Source organism: Pseudomicrostroma glucosiphilum (genome assembly GCF_003144135.1).
Source record: "Pseudomicrostroma glucosiphilum strain MCA 4718 unplaced genomic scaffold BCV69scaffold_3, whole genome shotgun sequence".
NCBI lineage: Eukaryota > Fungi > Basidiomycota > Exobasidiomycetes > Microstromatales > Microstromataceae > Microstroma > Microstroma glucosiphilum.
The window spans coordinates 1,125,804-1,139,546 of NW_020289915.1; the positions used below are offsets into that span (position 1 = coordinate 1,125,804).

Here is a 13,743-nt window from a genome sequence, read left to right on the forward strand (position 1 = left end):
TCCTCGGCAGCCTACCAAAATGTTGGGCAGATCATCAGTCTCCTCCAACGCCGCTGGGAAGCCGGTTTTAGCCCGCCCTACCGTCGGCTCTGGCGGACCCGAAGTGCTCGCTTCCACGAGGACGAACCAAATGCCATATACACAGCAGCCATCTCGGTTTTTCCCATAGCGGCCCCTACCGGAGGTTTCGTCCAACCAACAGTGTTTTCCGAGACAGGAAGGTGGCTGACATCGTGAGGAGAAGGCTTATAACGCCGCGAAATTACTAGACTCAGACGTTTGTTATTGCAGACAGGGCGTGAGAGTTTCCGAAATGCGCTTGTTCTCTCTGTCCCGATCGTGGGGTAATGCGACGGTTCCTTGGTGGGTCGCACACCATCTTGGACCATACAGAGGGACCCCAAAACTGTCTTCTGAGATTGACAAGGAGGACTTTTCCGAAAGGGAAGTACCCTGGGCGACGAGTGACATGCAGCCTCGTCGTCTTTCAACTCGGAGATGGAGGCATAGGAGCAGTCCCAGTCCTACTCCGAGTCATCCGGCGTATGCCATATCGCAGAAATCCGCCCTGCCCTGCTCTCCATCGCCCCTGCGAAGCGAGGTGCTGGCTGCTGATTGCGAAGCGAGAGCCTGTCGATCTCAGGCGCACGTCGCTTTGTCCGACCCTCGACACTGTTTTCATGGCCCACTCCACTGCAATTCAAATAGCCCTCGACAAGGCCCCCTCGCTTGGCGAGATGGGCTCTGCCAAGTGGCTTATATCTCTGCCATTGAGCTGGTCCAACGAAAGTGCACGGACGGCAGCAGGGAGAGGAGGGGGGAGCAGCAGCAGCAGCAGCAGCAGCTCTGTGCGACGAGGTAGGGCGACGAAACGATGCCTGCCTCTGCCACGCTGCATCTCGGATTTAGCTGTGTCCAGGGTCTAGACCAGCGCTCCTGTCCTCTGCCTCCCCCGCCATCGCCACATTAAGGCTGCCGATTCCCGCGCTCAATCGTTCTTTTTCGCGGTCCGCTCTTGCGCCCTGCGCCATTGGTGGGCTCCGAGGGGAGGAACAATCGACGGAGGGGAGACTGGGAGCGGACAGGCAGCGAGACAGAGCAGAAGCGATGATGCAGGCAGCACCGAGGCCGATGGGGCGTGCGGATGGGCAACCGAGCAGGGCGGGCGATGGACGGCGCATGGGCGGATACGGGTATTATTCTGCCCCACTCCCTCTCCTAAAGCAGGTGTCTCCAGCTGCGTCTGCCACTCTTGGCTCCCTTGTTCATTCACCTCCTCCCACACAAAAAGGCCGAGACATCACTGGGTAGCATTGATCTTCTTCGCTCCTCCTCGCTGCACTTGTCGACGAAGATAGATTCGGATCCCACGCAAGCAAAGAGAAAGGCCCTTGGCTCCGCTTTTCTCCCGTTCTGAGCCCTAGGAGTACGATCTCTACGCCTGTTCGCGAAGCATTCACACGAAGACATTCTCCCACGAAAGGCCATTCCTTGCCTTTGAATCCGGCGAGCCAGTCCTACGCCTACTGCCCCTAGCTGCTTGCTTCGTTGCCGTTAGAAGCTTCGTTCCGACAGCAGGTGCGCAGCTCGATTCGCTGCGAAAGCCACTCCACCAAGGGTCGAGGGAATTGCAAACCTCGCTGAACGCAACCAACCCAACGGCTCAGAGGCTTCCTATAGCCCTCCTCTTGGATCCTTTGTCGTCGTCTTGGTCCGCACGAGCGCAGCAACCTTTGCGCTCGAGCAACCTTGGCCTCGATTGGCGTTCCTGCAGCCAGGGCAAGCGCAACCCGGCGGCTTCTGTCAAGATCGCCCAGCGATCAGGGACGAGGACAAGCAATTTGGTCACGTATCCGTACAGCCCTTTGACGCCCTCCAGCGCCGGTATCTCGTCCACTCCTTCTAGATTACATGCCGGGCCCTGACGCCTCCTCTACAAGCAGCCCTTTGCTTGATCTCTCGCCTCCGAACCACTGAGGCCTGACTCTCTTCGCCGAGCGTCTCGACTCAAGCGCTCCTAGAGAAGTGAAGTGGACAGCCGGCTGTGCACTAGCTGCGTTCTCGAGCAGAGCAAGGCGCTCTTCATAGTTGCGGGCGAGGTATGCACCAGGAACTTTCAGTGATGAGCGAGGGTCATTCCCATCATCGCGAGCCCTTTCAGCGTTCATGGGATGAATCGCAGGGCTCAACTTCGTACTCCCAGTCGCCTGTATTTGGCCAACAATACCGCCCTTATCAGCAACAGGAACACCACATGCCTGCTGCTGATTTGCCCGATCAAGATTGGTCCACCCTGACATCGGCCATGCCTCTCCCTTCTGGCCATCAAGCGCGTCCTGAACTCGGACAGCAATACGGTCAGTACCATCAACCACATGTCTCTGGCGTCGACCCCATCAACAATCCTTCGTCTCAGTCTTCTATGCTCTCCTCTCCGGCATCATGGAGCCACGAGCCCCACAACGAGCTCGAGGGCGGCAGCCACGACGGCAGATCAGCAAGTGCGCTTCCAGACTTGTCGGGCCAAGGGCAAGATCAAAGCAGGCACACTAGCGCTGCTGCAAACGCCAACAGACTGGTGAGTAGCCAATGGACTAGGTGCATGTGTATTGTCGGAGGCTATCGAGAATCATACCAGAGCTATGCCTAGCAACCTGCTGACCTCGTATCTCATTGTCACTATTAGGCAACTGCTGGTAGTGCTACCAGCGCCAGCGGAGGATTCGGAGATCTCTCGGCCCAACATCGCGTGTCGAGCGAGTCCTCACAATGGCCCGGCTTGCCTCATAGCAGCTCTGCAGAGAATCTCTGGCAACCCGAGCAGCAGCAGCAACAACAACAGCAACATCAGCAGCAGCAGAGACACCCGTCCGGAGAAGTCGGAAGTGCATTCTTTGGTACTCAAGCCTTTCAAAATAGTGGCGAAGGCGCCCTCAATTGGATGAGAAACACGGACAACGGTAACGTCAGCTCAGAACAAGCCAGGAAGGGTCTGCAGCCCTCTTCCCTCCAAAGTGCGGGCTCTTCCACCGCGGCAGGACAGCTGCGCTATCCTCAACGTGACGATGGACAGTGGAACCCTCACTTGGGTCAAGACTCCCACCTGAAGGGTCGTTCTCAGATGTCCACGACCCCTCGTCTCCCGGTCTTCTTTCAGACCAGCCAACACCACGGCAGCTCGGACAGCGGTGTTCGACAGTCTACCCATACACAGCCTGGATCGGTATTATCGCATAGTCGGGCGATGTTCCCCGAAATGAGCCCCTCCCCGCAACACTTCGCTCGTGGTAACCTTCCGCCCGTTCAGCATCACTTGCGACAAGATTCCCCTCTGAGCTTTGATAGCTCGGCGGAGGAACGCGTGTCCTGGGGTTCTCAACTTCCATATGGTATGTTGGAGAATTATCCGCAAGCCGGTGAAAGGCATCATAATCCCAGCACTAGTGGGATCAACAATGTTGCAGCCGGCCATGCCAACGGAGAGGTGTCGTCGAGTCAACCCTTACTGCCGGGCTTCGCACCTGTGCTAAGTACATCACTGGGCCCGAACGGACACTCCCTCGGGTCCACCTTAGCTCAGGCCTTCGCACCCGCCACATCGGCTGGCGACCAAGGGCCTTCTTCACATCGTCATCCAGCAGCTCTCGGGGCAAATGCTGCGCTTGCCAATCGTCCAAGGGCAAGCACCCTGAGTGTAGCTCCTTTAGGCGGCAGGAAACCGCTGGTTGGGCAACAGGACCACTCCGCACCGTTCCAACGTTCTCTGAGCAGCGATGGCATGAACACCTCGTCCCTCGAACAAGGGCGATTCGCCACTAGCGGGTCCGACCATCTTGCCTCGGGCCCGCAAGGCGCCTTCATGTCCCCACAATCCCAACAGCATGCGAGCCCGTACATCGGTGGATCGAGTCAGTCTTCCCCATTCTCTCATCAGTCGGCAGTCTTCCCTCGACCCCCTGGACACTCCATTGACTCTTGGGAACAGCAGCAGGACTTCCCGACATCCAGAGGTCACTATCGGGAACACAGCGGTGGCAGTGGCTTCAAAGACCATGACCCATCACGATTGTCGTTGGCTCTGGCCAAAACGCAGATAGGCGGTCCGTCCACGAGAGTGGAAGCATCACAGCTTCAGCAAGCGCCTGGACAGCAGTACGGACTGAGTTCTACAATCATTGAGGAAGAGGAAGATTACGGTGGAACTTATGATCTCTCCAGACGACAATTCCCGGAGCAAGCTACCATGCAGTACCTTGCTGGACCTCGAGGAGTGCCGAAGCTTGAAGTACAGTACCAGGATCTGGGTGACCAATCATCAGATAGCTTGTCTGCTGCAGATCAGTCCGGCAGCTTCGCTTTACAGCAGCGCAACGTCTCGCAGTCAGAATTGCCGCAAGCAATCCTCCAGCCTCTGACCCAGCAATATCAGCAGCACCACCCGTTCGCTGGAGTTGGTTCTGTTCCCAACTCTGTGCAGCGACGATACCGTCCTGTCGTGAGACCCAGCACCTATCAGCAACTGAGCATTATGGACTTTGAAGACAACGACGATGCGTCTCTTGGCTCTCTGGGCGCGTCAAGCTCAAACACCAGCAGATCCTCTCCCGACTCGTTCATCGACTCTGCCATTCAACACTACATCACAACCTCGAGTCGTCTCGGCTTGGGCGAGAGGACTATTCTGATCATGACTAGCAAAGTAGCCCAAAAGTCCTATGGAGCTGAGAAACGATTTCTCTGTCCCCCACCTATGGTGCTTCTTATCGGCAGCAGCTGGTGGAACGTCTGTCAGGACTCTAGCATGGTCGGGATGCGCGCTCACGAAGGCCTCAGCGGACCTCCCACAGTGCTAACGCCTCCGCGTGTGAATATCGCTATGAGTGGCGAGACAAACAATCATGACGGCGTGCTTGAATGGGCTACGAGCAGCGGCAGGCTGATCGATGTGGGTAATCCTTCCTCGGAGATGGCAGTCTCTGGCCGCTGCATCGGCAAGCAGCTGTACATCACCGATGTCGACGAAAAGAGGAGGTCCTGTGAGACCTTGGTATCTGTGTCTGTGCCCGGCATGAGCGCCAACGATGCAAGATTACTGGGCACCTTTGCGAGCAAGCCCATCAAAATCATCAGTAAGCCCAGTAAGAAGAGACAGACCAATCGTAATGCCGAACTTGGGATCGCGCACGGGTCCATCGTCTCACTCTTTCACAGGCTTCGTTCGCAAACGGTCTCCACGCGATACCTCTGCGTGTCAGGCGCACCGTCGTGGTTCAAAGGATCTGACGGTCAGCCTTTCCATAGCCTCAACCCTCAGAAGCCTCCGTCAGGCGCTCAAAGCGATCAACCGTCGTGCTTCGTCGCAAAGATGACCAGTTGGGATCCGTTCGTGATCTATCTCGTCGATCCAAAGAAGAGTGCTCTAGCCGACCCCAACGCGCCAGCGATGAAGCCCCCCGTCATGGGCTATCCTTCGCCACCTCCAAACGCCTTGGAAGTCCCATCGAGTGGTCAGCATCCTCTGCAGGTCCATTACAATCAGAGGATTGTACTACAGTGCCTCAACACAGCTGCAGTCAGCCCCGTCATGGTCATTCGCAAGGTCGAAAAAGCCACTACGGTCGTTGGAGGTGTCGCAGCTTCCTCTGTGAGGCCTACCACGGACGAGGCACTCGGAGATCCTGTGTCTCAGCTACACAAGATTGCTCTCGAAGTCGTCGACGAGTCAACAGCACCCGCTCCCGTAGCTGCTCTCAATGGTCTTGGCGGGCAGTCGTGTCCTCCAGGCGCCAGCGGCGCCTTTTTGGCATGTCTCAACGAGTCAGTGGGGATGCGGCGACCGGTGGAAGCTCGGAAATGGCTATGGTCACCTACCGCTGAAGGAAATGAAGGTGCAGGCGCAAGTGGAAGCTCTCCAGCCATGGGTGCCTCCTCCTCCTTGGGGGATCCCCAGAGTCCAGCTGCACTTGCCGCCGCTCATGCCGCCGCCGCTACGCGCACTTCCATCGCGCAAGGCCGATACTCTACCAGTTCCGTCCCTGGCTCTTCGAGCAGCAATAGGCACTCCTTCTCTGGTGGGTCAGCTGCCAGCGGCAGCCCTTACATAGTGCCAGCGTCACATCAGCAACAGCTACAGCAGGAACAGCAGCTTGCTGAAGTCTCGTCTGATGGAGGCAAGGTAAAGAGACCTCGACGAGTGTCATCCTCGCAAGCTTCGCCCTCGCAGCAGCCTCGCAGCGGCTCTCTGAGTGGTCCGAGCTCTACCGCCGCTCCACTCTCCAAGGGCAGACGACGAGGTCAATCTCTCTCCGTGCTGGAATGGCAAAGGGCGCAGGCTAAGCAATCCGCCGCGGGACTGGACCTTGGACTGCCTTCCTCGGCTTCGGATACGATTCTGGGTGACATTCCTTCGAGCGCTGCTTGGTCTGCCGAGGTGGCAGACTCGGACATCTGGACGATTGTCGGCACTGATATCGCCCGCCACACCTTCTATGTGCCACCTCGCGTCGCTGGAGGCATCCGTCCCCCAACCAAGATTCCCGACTCGGGCATCGCACATCTCATCACCACTCCTGCCCCATCGGTGCCCATCACGCCTATTCCGATCCTCCACAGCTTCATCCCGCCTTCGAATCCCAGCAGCGACGTCTCCGGTGATATGTCCGCTTCTGGCAGCATGACGGGCGGCGCACCTCCTTCGCAAGACCGTCTGGTTACACTGCTGGGAGAGCGTTTGAGCGAAGACCTTCACGTCTACTTTGGCGACTGGCGCTCCACCTTTGTGCAGGTGCAGAGCTCAGAGACGATCCTCTGCGCTCCTCCTCCACCTGCCAGTGAGGCATTCCAGGTGCCCAGTGTACGACTGCCGATTCTCTTTGTGCGAAAGGACGGAGTCGTCTTCCCTACGGAATGCATCTACTCGGTCTGATGTCTCCTTCGCATATAAACAAGCGGAGGGCAATACAACACAATATCAAGACAGTGTATAGTACGCGGTCCTATGCAGAGGGACATCAGCCGACGGGCACTTCCAATATCAGATGGAGGGAGTATGCGGGCGCGGGGGTCTGCCTCCCCTGGCCCGCACGCTTCTTACCTCACGTTGGCATACGAGCGTCGGCTGCTCCTTCCCTCGCTGCCTGATCGTTCATCTTTGTCTCCTTTTCCCGTTTACTTCCATCTGTCAGCACGGTTCCCCTCTTCTTTCACCTCTTGCCCTCTCTTTATGCCCATGTCACCTTGTATCACCTCGCTCTTTCACACGCACGCACACGCACCCACGCACGCACGCAAATCTGTCGCTCGCTCGCTCGCTCGCTCAATGCTCCCACTCTTTGCCCTAGCCTCTAGCTGCTCACCGCTTCTTTTACTCGCAAATCGTCCTCGTCCAATCGTTGCATTGTAGACTTGCTTGCTTGCTTGATTCCCTTCCCTTCCCTTCCTACCCTTCTTCCTACCCACCCGCTTCTCCCTTCCCATGGTCTCCCTTTCGCGTACCGTACCGTACCGTACCCATCACAATTTCCTGTCTTTTTCTGTCATTCGTACGTAAAGAAAGCACCAATGAAAAGCTGCAGGTCAAGCAAAGCAAAGCAAAGCAAAGCTGAGGCAAAGTCAAGTAAAGTGAAGCGAAGTGAAGTTAGAGCAATGCAAAAGTTCATGCATCGTACATGAGGAGATATCGTATTGACACAACATGGTGAGGAGAGACAAAGAAAGAAGACTGGTGTTCGTACAATTGGGGCAAGGGGTGTGGGAGTGTAGTGCAAAGCAGTGCGGTGCAAGGCAAGACATATCCAAGCGTCCTATAGAGCTCCCTAGCTCAGGGCAACCGAATCGACCCCTCCTTCCTAGCTCTCCTCACCTCCATGTGCTCCCTCGTCTTTCCTCCCATCCACCTACCCGCAAGATAAACCAGCCTCATCACCCCAGCAACATACAGCAGTGCAAGCAGATGGGCCGACCAAGGCCACGTTGCCACTCCTTGGATCCCGCTGAGCATGAAGAATAGTCTATGCCATGCGTGGCGAAGTCGACGTGGGAGAGAGCGGGAGAAGAGGGAACGGGGAGAACCAATATAGGTGCCAAAGACTTTTTGTTGACAGGCAGAGTCGATTTGCATATGGGCACCTTTGCAGACTAGAGAGGGAGAGGGACGGGAGGGAGACAAGGAGCAGAGAAAAAGTCAGTAGATTATGCTCTTGAGGGTCTGAACCTGGCACAGACTGTGACACTCACCTTCCATGACTAGGGCGCCCCTCTTGTCCAGCGTCTTGAGCCCGAGACGATCCTCCAGGTAGATGTCGCTCTGTCGCAGAGGAATCGTCTCTGGCGTAGTCCCTGTGCTACTCTCATTGGCGATTGCATAAGACTCAAACCAGGATGAGCGCTTAGGCACGACCGTGGTATCCTGATCGAATTGCAGCATTACAAATGCATCCAATGCTTGCAGTCGCTCCTTGTACACCTTCTTCTGCCTTCCTGGAATCTCATTGTTGATATCCGTGAGGAAGTGATTTGATTCGAGGTAGCGCTCGAAGGCGGTAGGTGAGAGAGGGTTGCGGTAATACTGTGCCGTTACGACGTGCGTTTGGGCATAATCGGTATAGATGCCGGAGCGGAGGGCTACCTCTGTCAGACGACAGATGAGGTCACCGGATTGACAGGCGGGGAAGTCGGAGATGCCCTGCAATGGGTTGGGATGATATAGGATATGCCACAGTGAGTACAGGTGAAGCTAAATTGCCACCAATCTCCCTGCTAGTTTTGCAGTCCGCAGTCTTTACTCACCATATGCTGCGATCCAAACGTCACCAAGTTCCTAACCTTCACCTGCGGGCACCTCTGCACCAATGCCCTCAAGAATTGTCCACCCTGACTAAATCCCACCGCATCAAACCCATCCTTCAACTCCTCGACCTCCTGTAATGTCTTGCACACTTCTTTCACATCCTTGTCAACTTCACCAAAGACGCCTCGATTGCGATCGCTGGCTTCGTCCTTGCCGAGGGCAATGAGGTGGACGTAGATGCCTGGGAAGGCCTCCTCGAGGGAGTCCTTTAGGTCGGCGAGATTGGAGGAGAAGGCTGAATCGCCTAATCCATGCCAGAGGACTAGAGGGTGAGGCTTGGCCTTGCTAAAAAGGGAGGAGGGCCACCAAGAGGAAGAGGTGGAAGAGGAGGGAGAGGACTGGGAGGAAGGGGTGGCGGTGAGAGCTGGAGCGGAATTGACGAGGGAAACGTAGCTTGCCAGGGCGGCGAGGAGGGGAGTAAGGAGTGCCGCTCTCATGCTGTAGGGATCAGAATGATAGCGGATGAGTAGCTCTGATGAGCTTGTTGAGATGGAATGGTATAGGATGAATGGTGATGGTCAGAGGTACGAGTAGGCGTAAGCGTAAAGACGTCCGGGCGTGCGGTGGAGGCGGGCGAGGCGCATGCGGAAAGGGTCGCAGGCACCACGCCAGTCAGCCAGTCACTCAAGCGGTGCCGGAACGGCAGACCACAGCCATCACCTTGACAAATGAATGTGATGCAAATTGTAGTCGTTCTATAGTCGTAGTAATGGGTAGAGTAACGGACAGAGGATGATAGTCTAGATCTCGAGCATGCACGCAACTCCCTCCCTCGCCTCTCGTCGTCATCGCAAGCCCTGCAACTCCTCGCCGTTACGGGCCTGCGTGCACCATTGCTGAGGATCAATCAGCGCAGCGATGCCAGGTTGCTTCCTGCTTCGCTCCCACCTCCAATGCTAGCCCCACCGGGGGAAGGCAAGCTGTTCTTCGATCCGCGTACAAGCTTCGAAGCATTCCTAGAAAGCTTCCTCATCTCTCCGTCCTTGAGCTTGACACTGATCGCGCAGGTCATGACGTTTTCAGGTGTAAGCTCTGCCGAAGGTGGGTGGAGAAGCAGAGCGAGGGCTTGATCGCGGGCAGTGGAGGCGTTGAGGCGCATCAGAGGTTCGCGAAGGATGCGAATGACGGCTAGAGCCACTTGCATGATCCAGGTAGGGCCTGAGATAGGGGGAGGAAAAGGGCCGAAAGAAATGTCAGCTGCTTTGCCGTCATTGAGTCCACCATTCATGCTGAATCAATAAGCTCACCTTCGTAGAAGAACATGTCCATGACCCTCAGCAGCGTCGGCCACGGCAGTACACGACAGTACAGTGGCAAGAACCACTTTGGCGTAAAGTGAACTGGCTCCAGATTCATCGACTGCAGGTGCGTCGCAAGTGAGGCATCCAAAGAATGTAGCAACTGACCAAACATGACACCATCGATGTGCAGCTGCTTCATCTCCTTGGAATAGTAGCCTTCCAAGTGCACGTCCCTGAGAAGGGCGCAGAGCAGCCAAAAGGCATCTTCTGGCGCCATGTGCAGCAGGAAGATTCCCACGAGGAGATCCATGCCCTGTGTGTATCCGATGATGGGATTGTAATGGGTATAAGCCTTGAGGATGGCCTCAAGATCGGCTCTTCCAGGCTGCCCCTCCTGAAAGACCTTGTTGTCGGGGAAGGTATTAGGTACATCCTTCTCGATTGCGTCGTATGCCGCTTCTTTGCCCTTCCTGCCCTTCTTCGCTTCTTGACTGGTCCTGCAGAGCTGTTCGAACAATCCCTGTCGACGTCTCACGCCACCGTTGGCAAGGAAGAGCCAGACCTTGCCTCTGATGGAATTAGGGATCCCTGCTTGCACCAGCTTCTTGACCTTGCGACTCTTTCTGGCAGCTGCGAGGTCATCTTCGGCCAGGATGCTTTGCCACTTTTCCAGAGTGTCTCGGTCTTCTGGAAGAGGCCTGCAAGGAACTCCGGAGCCCAGGACAAAGCCCTTTGCATCGTAGGCCTCTGGCCGTCGTGGACCGCCGCTCCGTCCAGAGTGGGTAGAGGGTGCAGGACTGCCAGCCCGAAGCTGCGCTGCCATGCCATTAGGAGCAGGGCCATGTCCACCCGGACCTCGCTCCCCGTTGCCAATGGGCGAAGTGATACTACCATTCGGCGAATTCGGGCTTCTACGGCCAGGTCCATGCTGGGCCACAGGAGTCAGACCGTTGGACGATGATCCGAAAGAGTGGGCAGTGTCACCAGAGCTGGGCCCCATAGGGGCATAGCCGGGATTCGGGCTCGTGTTCTTCCGCAATGGACCACCAAGTGATCTTTCCCTCTCCGAAGAGCGATCAGAAGTCGACCGTACAGGCAGCGACGTGGGTTGTACACCCGGAGGGAAGTATGCGCCCGTTGGAGAAACAGCAGACATCGGTCCGCGAGTTGGCGGCGCTGCCATAGGAGGTCCCGAAGCAGGATAGGAAGGTACGTAAGGGCCCGCGGCAGCCGAAGCTGGACCCGGGCGAGGTCCTTGAGGCCCGCTCACTGGTGAGATGGGGCGTCCCATCTGGCCTGGAGCTGGTCGTGGGCCGTGTGGGGATAGAGGACCGGGCACCTGATTGCCTGTTGCCGCACCTGGAATTCTGATCTGAGGCAGATGAGGCGGCGCGTTGACTCTTCCGGATGGGCGCCGTTTGGGATCAAAACCAATGGGACTCCCGGAACCACCTATCCTTGAATCTTGCGTGACGGCTGGGCTGGTAGGCGCCGATATCGTGTGACCCGATCTCGCGCCAGGGGGAGCGAGCTCGTTGGATCGATTGGTGGCCGACGCTTCTACCTGTTGACGAAGGAAGGACGCCATCACGCGGGGATCGTGAGATCCTTGATGGGGAGGAGCCCGCGGGTCAGGCGCAGCATTAGGTCTCTTGGCAGCTGCTGGTCGAAGGTCTCGAGGGCTCGCCTTGAAGCCACCCGGCATGACTGGGGTATTCGCCATAGAAGGGTCCAAGCCAAGGCCATTGATGCCTTCTGCCAGATCCTTGCCGACCAGATTGAAATTGGGAAAGGCTACCGAGTCTCGGCCGTAGACATCGTAGATGGAAAAGGTCTGGTCACGTCTCGCGGCGTGATCGTCGTCGGAGGCACTGGTCGAGGAGGAGAGTGTGGACTGAGAAGGCGACTTCGCTTGATGACTGTTTGCCGACTGTGTCATGCTACTGGCGTGGCTGAAGGAGCTGTTGGCCAGGCTGTCCGTGGGAGATGGCCTCTGAGGGGAAAAGTTTGACCCTGGAGCCAAGAAAGAGGTCTGTAGTGTCGTCCTCTGATTCCGACCCACACCTTCGCCGTCGCTAGATCCCGAGCTCGACATTCTCGCCCATGGTAGCATCGTGTCCGAATCATCTGAGTCTGAATCGTTGGCATCGGCGGCAGGTCGGGAGGTCTGAGTTGCGCTAGGGCGATAGCTTGGCTGAGAGCCGTTCGTAGCGCCCGGGACAGGGCTGACTTGTCCTGCTGGCGATACAGATTTGCGGCGTGGGCCCTCCTCACCATCTGAGTCAACGGCTGTGACAGGTATGCCAGCTGGAACCTGGGAAGCAGGCAAGGATGCAGCAGCTTGTTGGGAAAGGAGCTTTGTTGAAGAGTCTCGAATTTGCCCTTGACCACTTCTCCTCATCAAGACGGGCTTCTTGAGCTTCCCATGGATTTGCACGTGGCTCCCCTTGAATCGCCCCACCACTCCCTCACAATAGCCTAAGAAGCAGCTGTCAGCATCAGGGGTGCTCTTACGCCTGCCACTGGACCCCGCGGACGCGGCCAAGTCGTCATTGTCGAGCCGACGAAGAACGATGATCTTTTCGCCCGTCATAAACATGAGGTCTTCAGGATCTGTGGCAGGGTTGTCCACCAGAGCTGTGCACGATCCAATTCCCCCCTTTTGAAGGGCGAATCGTGTCCAAGCATTGAGGGTGTGGGCGTCCATAGCGAAGCGAGAGCGCTGGCACCAGCTGGCGTGCCTGATGGGTTGAGGCAGAGACTCGTCGAGGGCAAAGGAGAGAGGAGTACGAGAATGTCTGGTTGAGGAAAAGGAAACTATGAAGGCGGAAAAGGGGCCAGGGGCAAGAGAGGGAGATGAGCAGGGAAGCGATGATGGCGTGGTAAGATTCTGGGCTGTGCTGGCGCTCTCGTCTTGACTAGACGGTTTGTCACATGATCGTCATCCACGTTCTGCTACTCACCTTTTCCTTCCAAACTGCGTCTGCTCTATGCTCCCAATTGTTAGCCTGTATGAGACTCGAGGTGAGGCAACCTCGACCGGCTGTCCCTGAACAGGGGAGATACAGCAGTAGCGACGGTCTTGATGACTAGGGGCGCGTCTGTCTGCGGGCGCGCTTTCCTCTCGAGTCAGGGGTGCTTGAGTGCTGAGATGCTTCTTGAAGGCCCAGTAAGGGCAGGGGTGCAGTCGGCGAAGGCGGGGCCGAGGAAGGACGTCGAAATGGTGTACCTTTCTTGGCGCGAAGATGTGAGGATGCTGGAAGTGGGATGGGAGAAAGAGATGTTGACGTGCGCAGAGGGCGGGTCGGAGGGAAGCGAGGAACTGTCGGCGGGATGTCCACCTCTGCCTCACGCCGACTAGACCGAGCGCAGATGGGGAGCGATGGAGTGAAGGATGGCAGACGATGCACCGGGGATCAACCAGAGGGGCACAGCGATGGCTCAATCAGGGCAGGCATAGGCACACCCTCGCTCACACAAAAGGGGGAACACACGCAGAGGAAGCGCCGTTCGCATGCCGACGTCCAACTCCGACGCAGCTGGGCAGTCAGGCGGTCATGCACGCACCCAGCCGTGCATCTCCCAACCCACGCGCCGAGCACCTCGCGTCCCACTCGCTCAAGTCCCCACAACACTGAACCTTGCTGCCCTTGG

General features: G+C 57.1%; 4 protein-coding genes across 4 annotated transcripts; 1 reads left to right on the plus strand and 3 right to left on the minus strand.

Annotated features, from left to right (window-relative positions):
- The first annotated feature begins 1,795 nt into the window (after positions 1 to 1,795).
- BCV69DRAFT_145974 (LAG1-DNAbind-domain-containing protein) lies at positions 1,796 to 7,268 on the plus strand. Its single transcript, XM_025489325.1, has 2 exons — positions 1,796 to 2,578; positions 2,687 to 7,268. The coding sequence occupies exons 1-2, from the start codon at positions 2,102 to 2,104 to the stop codon at positions 6,923 to 6,925; spliced, it is 4,716 nt and encodes a 1,571-aa protein (XP_025349670.1). The 5' UTR covers positions 1,796 to 2,101; the 3' UTR covers positions 6,926 to 7,268.
- A 551-nt stretch (positions 7,269 to 7,819) lies between these two features.
- On the minus strand, positions 7,820 to 9,285 carry BCV69DRAFT_267931 (alpha/beta-hydrolase; the record flags this gene model as incomplete). The annotated part of the gene is made up of 3 exons (XM_025490847.1): positions 7,820 to 8,136; positions 8,236 to 8,683; positions 8,788 to 9,285. 3 exons carry the CDS (start codon positions 9,283 to 9,285, stop codon positions 7,820 to 7,822), a joined length of 1,263 nt encoding a protein of 420 aa, XP_025349671.1.
- A 222-nt stretch (positions 9,286 to 9,507) lies between these two features.
- On the minus strand, positions 9,508 to 10,008 carry BCV69DRAFT_281497 (hypothetical protein). Its single transcript, XM_025492008.1, has one exon. It carries the CDS (start codon positions 9,990 to 9,992, stop codon positions 9,696 to 9,698), a length of 297 nt encoding a protein of 98 aa, XP_025349672.1. The 5' UTR covers positions 9,993 to 10,008; the 3' UTR covers positions 9,508 to 9,695.
- Positions 9,996 to 13,217, minus strand: BCV69DRAFT_145774 (hypothetical protein). The gene is made up of 2 exons (XM_025489324.1): positions 13,053 to 13,217; positions 9,996 to 12,906 (listed from the first exon to the last, which is right to left on the minus strand). The coding sequence occupies exon 2, from the start codon at positions 12,794 to 12,796 to the stop codon at positions 10,073 to 10,075; it is 2,724 nt and encodes a 907-aa protein (XP_025349673.1). The 5' UTR covers positions 12,797 to 12,906; positions 13,053 to 13,217; the 3' UTR covers positions 9,996 to 10,072.
- Positions 13,218 to 13,743: the final 526 nt, after the last annotated feature.